Source organism: Notolepis coatsorum, assembly GCF_963971535.1.
Source record: "Notolepis coatsorum genome assembly, chromosome: 11".
Classification (NCBI taxonomy): Eukaryota; Metazoa; Chordata; class Actinopteri; order Aulopiformes; family Paralepididae; genus Notolepis; species Notolepis coatsorum.
The window spans coordinates 20839321-20858109 of NC_140175.1; the positions used below are offsets into that span (position 1 = coordinate 20839321).

Consider the following 18789-nt stretch of genomic DNA (forward strand, 5'->3'; position numbering starts at 1 on the left):
ATTAACGTTATTCAGCTTCCACCTCATGTACCTGAACTAGGGATGTGCATTGATTTTCGAATATTCGAACAGTTGTTAATTTATTAAAATAATTAAATGATTTGGTCTGGATAATCTGAGATGGATGGAGGAGGAGGAAGATATATTTCCCCTTGTTTTTACCGGCACTTACAGTGTATTGAGATGGGACACTATTTACTGTTACACCACTGAACGACATGCTGGGTACAGGTAACTAGCTAACCAGGTAGCATAACAGTCTGGTAACAGCTGATTGATTGATTGATTGAAAACTTTATTAACAGATTGCAGAATGGGTACAATACAGTACAGCTCAATACACACAATTGTTAAGGGGATGCAGACCAGAGAAAGACTTTCGTCTTGTTTACATCAGGGTCCCCCATTTTCAATTCATCAGGACATATATGACATACATGACATACAGATAGTCAGTACTGCTACATCTATACATTTATGACATACCAGATTTGCAAATACAGTACTGTTTGTGATACAGAAGGAGTCAAGAAAAGGGAGTATATACATTTGACGTAGAAACTGTACATTGGAGGAGGTTGGGTGGGGGGGGTTGGGTACATTGGGATATTGACAACCGTACTGGGTAATTTACATTGGAGGTGGTTGGGGGGGGGGGGGGCACACTGTATAAACAAGTAACACTGTACATTGAGGGGGGGGGGGGAGGAGACACTGTACAAACAAACAAAATTGTACATTGGACTATTGACAAAACCATACTAGGTAAATTACTGTACATTGGAGGGGGTTGGGTTAGGATATTTACAGGGGCCAGTGTTGAATTGCAGTCTCCCGTAGGTGTCCCTTGAGAGAGGTTTTGAAAGTGGGTAGTGATCCACATTCCTTTACAGCTTTGGGTAGGGCGTTCCACATTGATGTGGCATAATTGCGAAACGTGTTTAGTCCCTTATTTGAGCCGAATCTGGGTTTAACATGATTTGTGGAGCTCCCTCTGGTGTTGTGATCGTGGTATTCACTGACCTTTGGGAAGTATTTTGACATGTACATGGGTACCTTGGTCGTGTAGTGTATCTTGTAGACCAGGCCCATTGCAAGTTGCTGTACTCTGTCGTCTACTGTAAGCCATCCTAGGTTGTCAAAGTGGGCAGGGGTGAGGTGGGTTCTAGGAGTAAGGTCAAGCAGTAGTCTGACCAGTTTGTTTTGAGATGTTTGTAATTTTGTTTTTAGCGCCTTTGAGGTGCTTTGGTACCATGAGGTGCAAGCATAGTCGTAGTACCCCTGAATGAGTGCTCCTGCCAGAGTCTTCAGGGTATTCTTGTTTACCAGAGAGGAGATCCGGTACAAGAATCGAGTTTGTTGGTTGACTTTTTTTATTACATTGGATGCCATTTTGTCACAGGAGAGATTAGCCTCTAGGATGGAACCCAGGTAGGTAATTTCATCTTTCCTTGTGACAATATTGTCACCCACTGTAACTGAGAAGCCGTCGGTCTTGCTGAGTTTGTTATTTGAACCGAAGAGAATGGACTCTGTTTTGCCCATGTGTAATGATAGTTTGTTATCAGCGAGCTGATAACAGCTGGGAGAACAGAAAAGAAATATGAAGAAAGAGAGATTTGAAGATGTTACATGGTAGCAACATTTTGTACATTTGCCATGTTGTTTCACTAAGCTCACACATTTCAAGCATCAGTGATGTAACATTCCGAATTAATGCTTTTGTTCCGGGAAATAGGTTTGCCTGGTCAGCTAGCATTAGCTGTTAGCAATGACAGCAGCCAGTTAGCTCGCTTGTTGGATTATCTCATGTTCGCTATTAACCCCTTAAGCCGGTATCGAGATTTATTTCACGTCATAAATAGATCAATTCAGTCCGTATTAATTAATGTTGCGTTTCTTTTTCAAATGTAGCCGAAGAGTAAAGACCCTAACCATATCAAAACAGCAGTCAAAGTAAAAAAAATTTCACCACTATGTTTGTTTACCAATGATTTTAAGTGTTATTTTAGCTAAATATGGGTTTTAAAAAATCTCAGCACATTGCATCGGAAACCGCATGATTTAGACGTGAGGAAATGACGCCGTCATGAGACATGAGAGGGCTTTCGATGGACGTGGAGATTTCATAAAACTACATTACCCAGCTCACACCAGCCACTGTGAAAGCTGGAGCTGGCTGGCGTAAAAGAATTGCCTTGATTTTTTAATTATTGCCAGAATTATATCTCACGGGTCGAACAAACCTGAACGTTATTTACTTAAAATAGAATGTATATTGTTTCTTTACCTTTCTGTGAACGTCTACAAAAAAAACACGTCGCAATCTGGTGAAGAATGGCGGAGCTATGGACATTATACAAAAGTAGAGAGCATCTTGACCGGCAACATCACCTCCTGGTTTGGGAATAGCACTGCAAAAGACCGAAGCAGACTACAAAGAGTGACACGTTCAGCCGAACGCACAATTGGAGGGGGGCTCCCCACCCTCCAGAACATTTACTACAAGCGTTGCAAGGGCAAGGCTAAGAGAATCATTAAAGACTCCAGTCACCCGAACAACTGCCTCTTTGAACTGCTGCGGTCAGGCAAGCGATACCGGAGTCTCAAGGCGAGCACAGAAAGACTCAGAAGTAGCTTCTATCCCCAGGCCATCAGGCTGCTAAACGAACAATGAATGAACACTACACAACAACAACCACCAAACGCACATAGCACACACATCCACACGCACACACTCACTTTAAACAAACACACTGTAGCACCCACTCCACACACTTTATAGCACACACCCACTTTAAACAAACACACTGTAGCACCCACTCCCCACACTTTATATTTATGGATGAAGGATTGCACTACAACTCGTACACCTTACTGTAAATTGTACCTAAAATTGTACCTCATCCCATTTCTGCTTTGCACTAGATAGTACTGTACATTAGTACACTGCATAGTATTGTGTATTGTATATTATATGGTAACTCAGAACATTGTACATATGTCTATACCGAACACTGTGACCTCATTTTCTTCTTCTAAATTCATGCTATATTATGTTATTATGTTATTTGATACTATCTTGTCTAGCACAGTCTCTGGAGCGTAACAGTAAGAAGCATTTTGTATGAAAGTATTCTGTACTTCTGTATGACAACTATTAAAGAACTTGAACTTGAACTTGAAGTATCTCAAGAAGGGAAGAATTTTTCACGTCTGGTCAAGTATGGTGTTATTCACCATCAAAGTTGGAAAATATTATAATAATAATAATTTATATTCTCCTTTTTGATTCATTACAATTTACTCAAGCATAGTAACAGGCACACTATTTCGGACACTGGGAATACATTCCATGAGGTCCATAGATGTCCCTAGATACCAAGAACATGCAAATGGACCGTGAATTTTCTGAAAATATGGCTAGGGCTTAAGAGGTTAAATAAAAACAAAACCATATGTTAACGTGGGAGCTCAGACATTTCAAGCATCAATGGGGGGGGGGGGGAGGCGATTCCCATGAATTCACTTATTCTTTATATATATAGTTACACACATATATCTGTACATACCTGCAAATAATAAGTATCTGTAGATACTATATCTATATCTGTACATATCCCTTACCTACTCTTACTAGTTACGCTGCTGGCCAGTATGATTTACGACCATAGTGTCTTTATACCTGTATCACTGTACATTATAATACTATAACTCTGTACATCTGATTAGCACTATTAGACCCAGTTTAATCACCTGTACATTGTATATTACTATTGCACTTTACTGTTACATTTGTACTCTGGTTGGATGCCAAACTTCTTTTCGTTGTACTGTACTTGTGCTGCATGTGATGACAATAAATTTGAATCTAATTTATTATTTGTATTCCTCACAATGTCTTCTTTTGCATCTAGGCGGGACATTTCACGTCATCTAATTAGCTGACGCTGTAGTAACTGCTAATCTTACTGAGGTCTAGTCATTGAACAGAAAGACTAACGATTGACATACATTTGAACTGAAGTGACGAGACAAAGTGACTAATAATAACAAGAAGTAGATTTGATCAAACCAGTTGTAGATGTATATTGACGATGATCTCGTGTCCCGTTCCTCGTCCCAGTCTGAAGGCTCCACCTGGGGAGAAGACCGTGAAGACCAACCCCTCCAAGCGCCACCGCGACCGTCTGAACGGAGAGCTGGACCGCCTCACCAGCCTGCTGCCCTTCTCCGAGGAGGTCAGAGGGCGTCTGGACAAGCTGTCCGTGCTGCGCCTCAGTGTGGGCTACCTGAAGGTCAAGAGCTACTTCCACGGTGAGCCACCTCTGCTGCATCATGACCCTGACTCGTAGGGTCGCAAGTTCGCGCGCGCGCACACACACACACACACGCACGCACACACACACACACATGCACACACACACACACACACACACACACACACACACAACACACACACTCTCATTCACATACACTCTCTCATTCACTCCCTCACTCTCAAGCGTACAGCTTACATTCACTTGCTAAGTTGCTATGGTAACTAAGTGCCCCTCAGTTAGGTTTATTTATACATAGTAGATAAAGGCACATCCATAGATTTCACACATAGAAACACAGTAAACTGGCTGCTGCAGAGTTATGTGCTGCTGTTAACATACTCACATAGAAACACAGTGGACTGGAGTTATGTGCTGCTGTTAACATACTCACATAGAAACACAGTGGACTGGAGTTATGTGCTGCTGTTAACACTTTGGATGCCACCAACGCTATAAGTCGTTAGTTCATGCCGCCAGTTGAGTGCCCGCCAACGACATATATCGTTTGTTTTTGCCGTATTTCTTTTTATTGGCGATTTGAATTCATATTTCATCAATCGAGCCTCGGGTTAGTGCTGCAGAGTCTCTCTGAGCTCAATTGGGAAGATACCGCCCCCTATCATCTCTCCCTGTGTAACTGCACCCCATTACATTACACTGCTGAAGGGGGGGTGGTCAGTTTCCTCATTTTATTTTTCCCTCAAGGCATCTGAAGGATCGATTGTGCTCACCGGCCCGGAAAACGCGTGGATTATGTATTTACAGGACTCAACACTGTAATCAATAAGCGTGTTGGATATTTGGAATGGCGATCAGGAATTGGAATAATCTTTTTGGATAACATCTGATCTCAGGTAAGGAATCTATTTTACCAGTCTTAGGATAATCAGACCTGTTTTCACGGAGATATAAGCTTTTTCCCTATGCGTGTGTGTGTGTGTGTGGCTGTGATCGCTGATGAGGAAATGAGAGAATATATTTTTCAGCCTGCCTCTATAGCGTGCATAAGTACACATATACTATTGATAATCTAGCGTTTATTTGAAAACGATTCATAAATAGGCCAAAAAATGACAACGTTTTTGTGTATTCTAGAACAGCGGTTCTCAACAGGGGTGCCGCAGAGAGCTGCCAGGGGTGCCTTGAGATTTTTCAAAAAAATATATTTTTTTTGGATTACAGAAAATGTTCACTAAAGTGCTATCTGTTGCAGCTGCACTGTTTTCCATGAAAATACCATATTTGGATAAGTTTGACCATTTCTCAAAATCTGAAAATCATTATTTAATAAAACACAGAAAAGGATCACCAAGTTACTCTGGATAAAAAAAAAACCTTTACAGACAACATTGAGACAAAGCTTCCTGACACATCTCCATCCAAACTCTTGGAAGAACTCATTGAAATCTCATCTGATACCACCTAGAGAGCTAGTTTCAGAGTGTGGTGCTGAGTACCAAGTATCTCATGATGCAGCAGTTAAGGTGTTGATATCATTCAACACCACATATCTGTGTGAAGCTGGCTTTTCATCCATGACAGCTCTGAAAACAAAATATAGGGCCAAGTTGAGCCTTGAGGATGACATGCGTGTTGCCTTGTCAAAGATCTCCCCGCGTATTGACCGCATTATTAGCCAGCAGCAGCAGACCTCGCATTGAGCTAGAAATGTCCACTGAGTGAACGAGTGCTTATTTTCTGTATTTATTAATATTTTTTGAGAAATGGTAACTTGGTGATCCTTTTCTGTATTTAAAAGAAATACATGATTTTCTGTTTTTGAGAAATGGTCAAACTTATCCAAATATGCTATTTTTATGGAGAACAGTGCAGCTGCAACAGATAGCACTTTAGTGATAATTTTCTGTAATTTTATTTAAAGAAATATGCTATTTGATTTACTACTACAAGCAGTGTAATGTCAACAGTACTAAGCCATTTAGACCTGAAACACCTGTTAATAATGCATTATATAGCCTGCATATACACACAAATGTGTTTCCCGGTTTCTTAAATAAACATTATTTTGAAAGCAAGCACTTTTGTCATCATTGTAGCAAAAAAGGCAGGACCGGAAAAGTCTTTATCGTATGTAGGCGTGCCCTGGAATATTTTATTGAACACAGGGGTGCCTTGGCAGCAGAAAGGTTGAGAACCCCTGTTCTAGAATATTCCAGTAAATGCCTTTTTATCACGGAATCTTTATATTTCCCTTGAAAACGAGGGCTTTTCAAAATGCTATAAAACGAAAATGAACCGATAAAAAAACAATCCGTTTCGACAATGTTGACTGCAAACAAGTCATTGATAAACGACAGGCAGATTAGACACATAGCCATAATTTAAGAGAGAGAATATGCGTTCTCACAACGCTATCATTGAAGTCGGTGGTGGCATCTAACGGGGTTTTACCATGTTCACCAGTGTTCATCAAAGTGTTAACATACTCACATAGAAACACAGTGGACTGGAGAGTTACTGTATGTGCTGCTGTTAACATACTCTGCATTGGTCACATTAGCGAGTTATTTTTATGCCAGAACTGTTCAGTGTAGAGTTTAGACGGCTACAGACGGCAGGAGAGCTGTGTGTCTGTGTGTGTCTGTATATATATATCTGTGTGTGTGTGTGTATCTGTGTATATATAATGTGTGTGTGTGTGCATCTGTGTGTATATATATATATTAAGGCTGTCAAAGTTAACGCGTCATTAACGTGTTAACGCACAATTCTGTTAACGCCACTATTTTATTTATGGCATGATGAACGTTTAAAAAAAATACAAATAAAAAATTAACTAGATTTCACTCAGGTGTATTATTGATACTCTCATTGATACTATGTTTGTTTCTGACTCAAAGTGTGTGTGTGTGTGAGAGAGGGGGGGTGAGAGAGATGAGGAAGGGGCAAGAGAGAAAGAGAGTGTGTGTGTGTGTGTGTGTGTGTGTGTGTGTGTGTGTGTGTGTGTGTGTGAGAGGGAGAGAGAGAGAGAGAGAGGGGGGGTGTGAGTCCTCAGCCCTTGTGTGGGTGAATGTAACAAGTTCCTAACGTTTTCTTTCCCCTATTATGTCATGCACACTTTATTCATTATTATTTTCTTTTAAGTTATTTTGTGCATCACTCTGTTTTGAATTTGATGCAAATTTGCAATGCATGAGGGTCATCCTTTTGTGTTAAATGGCTGCATAAAGCAAGCATTTGTTGACTCTCATGTTGATAAGAGTATTAAAACTTGTAAAAGATCCGTTAAGGTAGATTTAGAAAAGAAAGAAAAATGCGATTAATTTGCGATTAATCACGAGTTAACTATGGACAATCATGCGATTAATCAGATTAAATATTTTAATCGATTGACAGCACTAATATATATATATATAATGTGTGTGTGTGTAATATATGTGTGTTTATCTCTGTGTGTGTATCTCTACATACAGTATGTGTGTGTATCTGTATATATACGTGTGTGTGTATCTGTATATATGTGTATGTATGTGTATCTTTATGTGTGTGTATCTGTATATATGTGTATCTGTATAATGTGTGTATGTATGTGTCTGTATATCCGTATATATATATGTGTGTGTTTGTGTGTGTGAAACCGGTCTCATTTGCCATGCCCTGAGTGGGAGTCGAACCCCGGTCTCCCGCACTGCGGGCGACATCGCAGACCACTGTACCAAGAGGTGAATTCACTTCTTGGTAATGTGTCTGGATGCCTTTTAAGGGGAGTGGTGCGTTTACTTGCAGTACCACTACGTGCCACAGTCACTTCACAACACATGAAGTCCATCGTGACTGTGGATATACTCATGGACCTCCGTTACATGTAGGCCTGCCACAATAACAAATTTTGCTGGGCGATTAATTGCCCCCGAAAATATCGCGATAAGCGATATTATTGCGACCGGTTAGAGAATTTCTTTTTGAGAAATTTATTTCCCAAAACTTTTATTTTGAAGCCCACCGCTCCGTCTTTTCCGGTGTTTTAGACTTTTATTTTGAAGCCCACCGACCGGACCGGAAGTATTGTTGTGATTATCCTAGCTTGCTGATGCTGCTGGTGGACTGGGGCCAGCTAACGTTAGCTTGCTGATGCTACTACTACTTCGACATGCTGCTAATGGGCTGGGGCCAGCTAACGTTAGCTTGCTGATGCTGCTGGTAGATCGACATGCTGCTAGTGGACTGGGGCCAGCTAACGTTAGCTTGCTGATGCTGCTGGTAGATCGACATGCTGCTAGTGGACTGGGGCCAGCTAACGTTAGCTTGCTGATGCTACTAGTAGATCGACATGAGCTAATGATAAAACAAATGTTGAGATTGTTGGTGAACAACTAACTTTAAGTTAGTTTTAACGTTAGCTACTAACGTTAAAACGCTAACGTTACACTACAAATAACGCTACTTGGTTAAAAGGAGCAACACTATTGAGAAATGTAGTTAAGCTATGTGGTGTTGCCCCACGGAGCTCCTGTGCTGTGCTCTCTGCTCTGTAGTAAAGCCAGCGGCCCGCCTCCCAACACGGACAGTGACTGACAAGGGGCACTGGTTCCGCCTCATTAAAACAAACGCGCAAATAGCAATTAATCGCGCCCGTCAAAATCATTGCATTAATTTTAATTATCGCGGCAATTAATCGATTTATTGCTTATCGCGGCAGGCCTAGTTACATGTGTACGTGCGCCAGTGAATATAGTGTGAGTGTGTCAGGTGTGCATACTTGCTGCTCCAGACATTTCTGCAGCGGTGCTGTGAGTGTTGGAGGGTGTGTGGGGGTGTGTGGAGGGTGTGTGGGGGGGGGACGGCGACGAGGGAACCCGACACTGTGAATAATGAATAGTAGTTGCTGCAGAGGGGGAAACCAGAGTGTGTGGAGCTGGTGGAGGCCAGCCAGGGTAACAGAGTGTGTGGAGCTGGAGGCAGGTGGAGGCCAGGCAGGGTAACAGAGTGTGTGGAGCTGGTGGAGGCCAGGCAGGGTAACAGAGTGTGTGGAGCTGGTGGAGGCCAGGCAGGGTAACAGAGTGTGTGGAGCTGGTGGAGGCCAGGCAGGGTAACAGAGTGTGTGGAGCTGGTGGAGGCCAGGCAGGGTAACAGAGTGTGTGGAGCTGGTGGAGGCCAGGCAGGGTAACAGAGTGTGTGGAGCTGGAGGAGGCCAGGCAGGGTAACAGAGTGTGTGGAGCTGGAGGCAGGTGGAGGCCAGGCAGGGTAACCAGAGTGTGTGGAGCTGGAGGCAGGTGGAGGCCAGGCAGGGTAACCAGAGTGTGTGGAGCTGGAGGCAGGTGGAGGCCAGGCAGGGTAACAGAGTGTGTGGAGCTGGAGGCAGGTGGAGGCCAGGCAGGGTAACAGAGTGTGTGGAGCTGGAGGCAGGTGGAGGCCAGGCAGGGTAACAGAGTGTGTGGAGCTCCTGGAGGCAGGTGGAGGCCAGGCAGGGTAACAGAGTGTGTGGAGCAGGTGGAGGCCAGCCAGGGTAACAGAGTGTGTGGAGCTGGAGGCAGGTGGAGGCCAGGCAGGGTAACAGAGTGTGTGGAGCTGGAGGCAGGTGGAGGCCAGGCAGGGTAACAGAGTGTGTGGAGCTGGAGGCAGGCGGAGGCCAGGCAGGGTAACAGAGTGTGTGGAGTGGAGCTGGAGGCAGGTGGAGGCCAGGCAGGGTAACATGAGCTGGTAGCTGGCAGAGCAGCGGCAGACTGGAACACTGAGCCTTTTCTCTGACGTTTGATTGGGTTTCACATCGGAAAACAACACACTCCATGCCCCCGTGTGTGCCCAGTAGGACGGTGATGGTGGTGGTGGTGGTGGGAGGTAGGGTTGGTGGTGGTGGTAGATGTGGTGGTGGTAAATGTGGTGGTGGTGGTGGTAGATGTGGTGGTAGATGTGGTGGTGGTAGATAGGGTTGGTGGTGGTAGATAGTAGGGGTGTAACGGTACACAAAAACCACGGTACGGTACGTACCTCGGTTTTGAAGTCGAGGTTCGGTACGGGTTTTCGGTACAGTGGGGAAAAGTTTGGCTTTCCATGTTCCACTCAGGGGTGATGTAGTGTGCAGTAACTAATTGTACTTGTAGGGCTGTCAACGAATATTCGATATTGAAATGAATAATCGACTTGTAATAAAAAATAAAAAAATTATTATTATATTAGATTGTGAAAAAAACAGCCCCCGGTGGGCGATCGTTAGTGGTTAACATACTGTTGTAATCGTTCGGTACACTACACAGCCGTTTGGTACGGTACGGTACACACTGAAACGGTTCGGTTCGGTACGGATATGTGTACCTTTACACCCCTAGTAGATAGGGTTGGTGGTGGTAGATGTACAGAGAGAAGGCAGCGAGTACTAGCCAATCAGAGGCGGAGTAAGGCAGCTTTTTCCTCAGCCTTCTCTCGGCTACCACCTCTAGTTTTACCAGCTCGACTCCCACTACGGAGCTAGCCTTCTTGGCTTCTTCACCAGCTTGTTCAGTTTGACTCCCACTACGGAGCTAGCCTTCCTCACCAGCTTGTTCAGTTTGACTCCCACTACGGAGCTAGGCTTCCTCACCAGCTTGTTCAGTTTGACTCCCACTACGGAGCTAGGCTTCCTCACCAGCTTGTTCAGTTTAACTCCCACCATGGAGCTAGCCTTCCTCCCCAGCTTGTTCAGTTTGACTCCCACTACGGAGCTAGCCTTCCTCACCAGCTTGTTCAGTTTGACTCCCACTACAGAGCTAGCCTTCCTCACCAGCTTGTTCAGTTTGACTCCCACCATGGAGCTAGCCTTCCTCACCAGCTTGTTCAGTTTGACTCCCACTACAGAGCTAGCCTTCCTCACCAACTTGTTCAGTTTGACTCCCACTACAGAGCTAGCCTTCCTCACCAGCTTGTTCAGTTTGACTCCCACCATGGAGCTAGCCTTCCTCACCAGCTTGTTCAGTTTGACTCCCACTACGGAGCTAGCCTTCCTCACCAGCTTGTTCAGTTTGACTCCCACTACGGAGCTAGCCTTCCTCACCAACTTGTTCAGTTTGACTCCCACTACAGAGCTAGCCTTCCTCACCAGCTTGTTCAGTTTGACTCCCACTACAGAGCTAGCCTTCCTCACCAGCTTGTTCAGTTTGACTCCCACTACGGAGCTAGCCTTCCTCACCAACTTGTTCAGTTTGACTCCCACTACAGAGCTAGCCTTCCTCACCAGCTTGTTCAGTTTGACTCCCACTACAGAGCTAGCCTTCCTCACCAGCTTGTTCAGTTTGACTCCCACTACGGAGCTAGCCTTCCTCTCCAGCTTGTTCAGTTTGTGTGCCTTATTTCCTCTCTTTCTCTCCCTCTCTCTCCTTATCTCTCTCTCCTTATCTCTTGCTCCTTCTTTCTCTCTCTCCTCTCTCCCTTCTCTCCCCTCTCTTCTTCTCTCTCTCTCCCTCTCTTTCCTCTCTTTCCTCTCTTTCTCTATCCCTCTCTCTCCTTCCTCTCTCTCTCAGCTCTCTCTATCCTTCTCTCTCTCAGCTCTCTCTCTCTCAGCTCTCTCTCAGCTCTCTCTCCTTCCTCTCTCTCCTTCCTCTCTCTCAGCTCTCTCTCTCTCAGCTCTCTCTCCTTCCTCTCTCTCCTCTCTCTCTCAGCTCTCTCTCTATCCTTCTCTCTCTCAGCTCTCTCTCTCTCCTCTCCCTCGCTCTCTCTCCTCTGATTGGCGTGTCTCTGAGGTACTGGTATCAGCCTGCCGATCACGGCTGTTGATGTAGCAGGGGGCGGGGGGGGGGGGGGGGCAGGTGGGAGGAGTCCTGGCAGCTCTCGAGCATAGCGGCACGAAATGGGGGCGCTTGTTGAGGCTTCGTAGGTGTTTCTGTTTGTCAATGGGGGGAGTGGAGCAGAGGTCTAGCAAAAACAGTGCTCGGCCCCCATAGCGGATTTCCCGAAAACGCTTTGAGGGTCCTCCTAGGGCTAGGAGAGGCCACGCCCCTTGTCGACGCATTACACAACTTCGCATACTGATCCGCTATGGACTGAGCAGGGGGCCCGAGGCATAGTTTGAGACTGATCTAAGACGTCTGATATTCTCCAGTCAGCCCCATAAAAATGACTCGCTTTGAGCCAGAGAAGTAGATTTGTTGCTTGACCAGACCGGGACGGGTTGGATCTGTGATAGAGTGACCCGCTGACATCACTACACCGATGATTTGTTAGCTGTGACCAGCAGCTCTAGAGCCGCCTGTCGGTCCGCCCACAGGAATGTCCCCCGCGCAGCCAGCGGGCCATAGCTTTCACCCTAGAAGGCTGAGACTTGGCAGGGAGGTTGAGTAAGTAAGTGTGAAGGCTCGTGTGTGTGTTCATGCCAATTGGCTAAAAGGGGGCAACGGGAGTGACTTATCGCAAATTAAAGTCGCACCTATTGTGAATTCACGCTGTTTCAATCAACCGATCGGCTTTAAAAAAAGGAACACACCAACATTAATGCGCTTACCGTCTTCTCCAGAGTCAGACAAGAAGATAGATACACTTAAGACACTTAAAACCCCTAACTGCTCCCGATGAGCAGGTTGGCACCTTGCATGGTCGCCTCCGCCGTCTGTGAGTGAATGTGTGAGTGAATGGGTGAAATGTTCAGTTCAGTTCAGTTCAGTTCAGAGTATTTATTTGCCACATGGAATCATACAATCAGAGTTTCTTCATTACACAATCATAAATACCATTCCATGGACAAAATGAGCAGGAAGAAGAATAAATCTTATAGTTACCTGCCCCTTATTCCTAAACTAAACAAGTATTTACTTAATGGTCGGCGTACAACCTAATTTACACAAATAATAATTTATACCATTATACAAGAAACACACAATCCACAGTTAAACAAGAAAAAATTAAATAATAATAATAATAAAGAATAAAGAATAAAAGAAAGAGAAAAAATAAAAGAAAGAGAAAAAAAGGCATAAGTTGTAAAGCCAACCAGTGTGCAAATGTAACAGTAAAGTGCAATAGTAATATACAATGTACAGGTGATTCAACTGGATATAAAACATATAAATTAGTACTACTACTGAGTAATAGTGCTAATCAGATGTTGTAGTATAATTATGTCCAGTGATGCAGGTATAAAGACACTATGGTAGTAAGTCATACTGGCCAGCAGCGTAACTAGTAAGTAAGAGTAGGTCAGGGATATGTTCAGATATAGATATAGTATCTGCAGATATGTAACAAGGATTACACGCAGGTATGTACAGACCGATGTGGATGTATATATATATACAGTATATATCCCGGATATGAACAGATATAGATATAGTAAAAGGTAAAATGCTAAATAAAATACTTTAATAAAAACTCTATTAACTCGTAGTAAAATGTGATAAAACAATTTACTCTGGATAAATTTTTCAAGTGGATAAAATGTACAATCAAGAGTCTTTATTTTTGGGATCCAGACGGCTGTGGGGAGGGGGGGGGGGGGGGGGGGGGGTGGTAATGCCTCCTAGTCTCTTGGCCCTAAAAGGCAGTGGTAGTAGCGTTCGCCTAACGGTCTAGCCGGGAGAGAGATCGAGATGGTGTCGCTAATCTGATAGGAGTGATATTTCCAGCCGACATTAAGGACAGGTGCCTGGCGGGCGTGTCTCTCTGTGTGTCTCTCTGTGTCTCTCTGCGTGTCTCTCTGTGTGTCTCTCTGTGTGTCTCTGTGTGTCTCTCTGTGTGTCTCTCTGCGTGTCTCTCTGTGTGTCTCTCTGTGTGTCTCTCTGTGTGTCTCTCTGTGTCTCTCTGTGTGTCTCTCTGTGTGTCTCTGTGTGTGTCTCTCTGTGTGTCTCTGTGTCTCTCTGCATGTCTCTCTGCGTGTCTCTCTGTGTGTCTCTCTGTGTGTCTCTCTGTGTGTCTCTCTGTGTGTCTCTCTGTGTGTGTCTCTCTGTGTGTCTCTGTGTGTCTCTCTGTGTGTCTCTCTGTGTGTCTCTCTGTGTCTCTCTGTGTCTCTCTGTGTGTCTCTCTGTGTGTCTCTCTGTGTGTCTCTCTGTGTGTCTCTCTGTGTGTGTCTCTCTGTGTGTCTCTCTGTGTGTCTCTCTGTGTGTGTCTCTCTGTGTGTCTCTCTGCGTGTCTCTCTGTGTGTCTCTCTGTGTGTCTCTCTGTGTGTCTCTGTGTGTCTCTCTGTGTGTCTCTCTGTGTCTCTCTGTGTGTCTCTCTGTGTGTCTCTCTGTGTGTCTCTCTGCGTGTCTCTCTGTGTGTCTCTCTGTGTGTCTCTCTGTGTCTCTCTGTGTGTCTCTCTGTGTGTCTCTCTGTGTGTCTCTCTGTGTCTCTCTCTGTGTGTCTCTCTGTGTGTCTCTCTGTGTGTCTCTCTGTGTGTCTCTCTGTGTGTCTCTCTGTGTCTCTCTGTGTGTCTCTCTGTGTGTCTCTCTGTGTGTCTCTGTGTGTCTCTCTGTGTGTCTCTCTGTGTGTCTCTCTGCGTGTCTCTCTGTGTGTCTCTCTGTGTGTCTCTCTGCGTGTCTCTCTGTGTGTCTCTCTGTGTGTCTCTCTGCGTGTCTCTCTGTGTCTCTCTGTGTGTCTCTCTGTGTGTAACTCTGTGTGTGTCTCTGTGTGTCTCTCTGTGTGTCTCTCTGTGTGTCTCTCTGTGTGTCTCTCTGCGTGTCTCTCTGTGTGTCTCTCTGCGTGTGTCTCTCTGTGTGTCTCTGTGTGTCTCTGTGTGTCTCTCTGTGTGTCTCTCTGCGTGTCTCTCTCTCTGTGTCTCTGCGTGTCTCTCTGCGTGTCTCTCTGCGTGTCTCTCTGCGTGTCTCTCTCTGTGTCTCTCTGTGTGTCTCTCTGTGTGTCTCTGTGTGTCTCTGTGTGTCTCTGTGTGTCTCTCTGTGTGTCTCTCTGTGTGTCTCTGTGTGTGTCTCTCTGTGTGTCTCTGTGTGTCTCTCTGTGTGTCTCTCTGCGTGTGTCTCTCTGCGTGTCTCTCTGCGTGTCTCTCTGTGTGTCTCTCTGCGTGTCTCTCTGTGTGTCTCTCTGTGTGTCTCTCTGTGTGTCTCTCTGCGTGTCTCTCTGCGTGTCTCTTCGTGTCTCTCTGTGTCTCTCTGTGTGTCTCTCTGCGTGTCTCTGCGTGTCTCTCTGTGTGTCTCTCTGTGTGTCTCTCTGTGTGTCTCTGCGTGTCTCTCTGCGTGTCTCTCTGCATGTCTCTCTGTGTGTCTCTGCGTGTCTCTCTGCGTGTCTCTCTGCGTGTCTCTCTGCATGTCTCTCTGTTTCTCTGCGTGTCTCTGCGTGTCTCTCTGCGTGTCTCTCCCAACTAACTGACGACGGGATGCAGGAGAAGCAGAGAGACGGAGCAGAGACACCAGAATGGGGGGGAAGGAGGGGGGGGGGGGGGGGGGGCGGGAGTGCCACAAAAAGATTTAAAAGGAGAGAGTGGGAGAGAGAACAAGGGCAGTGTGTTTTTCTTTTTCTCTCTCTCTCTCTCTCTCTCTCTCTCTCTCTCTCTCTCTCTCTCTCTCTCTCTCTCTCTCTCTCCCCCAATCACTCTCTCTCTGTCTCTCTCTCTCCCTCTCCCTCTCTCTCTCTTTGAGGCCTAGGGGTGGAAACTCTATCCACTTCTGCACAGCGCTTTCTTCCCCTCTCTGCCGCCCGTGTCATGCTGTGAAAATATATTTTCCTCTCCCCCCTCTACTCCCATTCCTCTTTTCTCCACATTCACACACACACTCTCTCTCTCTCTCTCTCTCTCTCTCTCTCTCTCTCTCTCTCTCTCTCTCTCTCTCTCTCTCTCTCTCTCTCTCTCTCTCTCTCTCTCTCTCTCTCTCTCTCTCTCTCTCTCTCTCTCTCTCTCTCTCTCTCTCTGTGGTTCTCTCTCTCACAGACACCGTGCGGTTCAGTACAGTCATCCCCTCTCCCTCTGAGTGCGCTGCTAACAAGGCTAGCATACGGTAATGGTTCGAAAATGTCACTGTTACCAGCGAGTGTTTGTTCACACGACGCACTGCGCGTCCATAATCCCTCCTCGGCTTCCTCCTCTCTCCATAATCCAGCAGGCTTCCTCCTCTCTCCATAATCCACGAGGCGTCCTCCTCTCTCCATAATCCAGGAGGCTTCCTCCTCTCTCCATAATCCAGCAGGCGTCCTCCTCTCTCCATAATCCAGTAGGCTTCCTCCTCTCTCCATAATCCAGCAGGCTTCCTCCTCTCTCCATAATCCAGGAGGCTTCCTCCTCTCTCCATAATCCAGGAGGCGTCCTCCTCTCTCCATAATCCAGGAGGCTTCCTCCTCTCTCCATAATCCAGCAGGCTTCCTCCTCTCTCCATAATCCAGCAGGCTTCCTCCTCTCTTCATAATCCAGCAGGCTTCCTCCTCTCTCCATAATCCAGCAGGCTTCCTCCTCTCTTCATAACCCAGGAGGCTTCCTCCTCTCTCCATAATCCAGGAGGCTTCCTCCTCTCTCCATAATCCAGCAGGCTTCCTCCTCTCTCCATAATCCAGCAGGCTTCCTCCTCTCTCCATAATCCAGCAGGCTTCCTCCTCTCTCCATAATCCAGCAGGCTTCCTCCTCTCTCCATAATCCAGCAGGCTTCCTCCTCTCTCCATAATCCAGCAGGCTTCCTCCTCTCTCCATAATCCAGCAGGCTTCCTCCTCTCTCCATAATCCAGGAGGCTTCCTCCTCTCTCCATAATCCAGGAGGCGTCCTCCTCTCTCCATAATCCAGCAGGCTTCCTCCTCTCTCCATAATCCAGCAGGCTTCCTCCTCTCTCCATAATCCAGCAGGCTTCCTCCTCTCTCCATAATCCAGGAGGCTTCCTCCTCTCTCCATAATCCAGGAGGCGTCCTCCTCTCTCCATAATCCAGCAGGCTTCCTCTTCTCTCCATAATCCAGCAGGCTTCCTCTTCTCTCCATAATCCAGCAGGCTTCCTCCTCTCTCCATAATCCAGGAGGCGTCCTCCTCTCTCCATAATCCAGCAGGCTTCCTCCTCTCTCCATAATCCAGCAGGCTTCCTCCTCTCTCCATAATCCAGGAGGCTTCCTCCTCTCTCCATAATCCAGGAGGCGTCCTCCTCTCTCCATAATCCAGGAGGCTTCCTCCTCTTTCCATAATCCAGGAGGCTTCCTCCTCTCTCCATAATCCAGGAGGCGTCCTCCTCTCTCCATAATCCAGCAGGCGTCCTCCTCTCTCCATAATCCAGGAGGCTTCCTCCTCTTTCCATAATCCAGGAGGCTTCCCTCTCTCCATAATCCAGGAGGCTTCCTCCTCTCTCCATAATCCAGGAGGCTTCCTCCTCTCTCCATAATCCAGGAGGCTTCCTCCTCTCTCCATAATCCAGCAGGCGTCCTCCTCTCTCCATAATCCAGGAGGCTTCCTCCTCTCTCCATAATCCAGCAGGCTTCCTCCTCTCTCCATAATCCAGGAGGCTTCCTCCTCTCTCCATAATCCAGTAGGCTTCCTCCTCTCTCCATAATCCAGGAGGCTTCCTCCTCTCTCCATAATCCAGGAGGCTTCCTCCTCTCTACATAATCCAGCAGGCTTCCTCCTCTCTCCATAATCCAGGAGGCTTCCTCCTCTCTACATAATCCAGGAGGCTTCCTCCTCTCTCCATAATCCAGGAGGCTTCCTCCTCTCTCCATAATCCAGGAGGCTTCCTCTTCTCTCCATAATCCAGTAGGCTTCCTCCTCTCTCCATAATCCAGCAGGCTTCCTCCTCTCTCCATAATCCAGCAGGCTTCCTCCTCTCTCCATAATCCAGGAGGCTTCCTCCTCTCTCCATAATCCAGCAGGCTTCCTCCTCTCTCCATAATCCAGGAGGCGTCCTCCTCTCTCCATAATCCAGGAGGCTTCCTCCTCTCTCCATAATCCAGGAGGCTTCCTCCTCTCTCCATAATCCAGGAGGCTTCCTCCTCTCTCCATAATCCAGGAGGCGTCCTGCTCTCTCCATAATCCAGCAGGCTTCCTCCTCTCTCCATAATCCAGGAGGCTTCCTCCTCTCTCCATAATCCAGGAGGCTTCCTCCTCTCTCCATAATCCAGGAGGCTTCCTCCTCTCTCCATAATCCAGGAGGCTTCCTCCTCTCTCCATAATCCAGGAGGCTTCCTCCTCTCTCCATAATCCAGCAGGCTTCCTCCTCTCTCCATAATCCAGGAGGCGTCCTCCTCTCTCCATAATCCAGGAGGCTTCCTCCTCTCTCCATAATCCACGAGGCTTCCTCCTCTCTCCATAATCCACGAGGCTTCCTCCTCTCTCCATAATCCACGAGGCTTCCTCCTCTCTCCATAATCCAGGAGGCTTCCTCCTCTCTCCATAATCCAGCAGGCTTCCTCCTCTCTCCATAATCCAGGAGGCGTCCTCCTCTCTCCATAATCCAGGAGGCGTCCTCCTCTCTCCATAATCCAGGAGGCTTCCTCCTCTCTCTGCGTCGTGGTAACGGAGCGCTCGCGCTCACAGTATTTTAATCAGTAGAGCCGTCACATTTTATTGCCCCCATTAGGTCCGGTGTCGATGACAGACGACAGTCGTGGTGCGTATTTCAGTCAAACGGAGAGACAGGACGGATCTGACGGCC

The 18789-nt window shown here is 46.5% G+C and overlaps 1 protein-coding gene across 1 annotated transcript in view; it reads left to right on the forward strand.

Annotated features, from left to right (window-relative positions):
- Positions 1 to 18789, forward strand: part of LOC311237543 (aryl hydrocarbon receptor-like) — a 112389-nt gene that overhangs the window by 45419 nt on the left and 48181 nt on the right. Inside the window, exon 2 of the mRNA XM_084325485.1 lies at positions 4127 to 4317. Within this exon, the coding sequence (XP_084181611.1) occupies positions 4127 to 4317 (191 nt within the window). The remainder of the gene's footprint in view (positions 1 to 4126; positions 4318 to 18789) is intronic.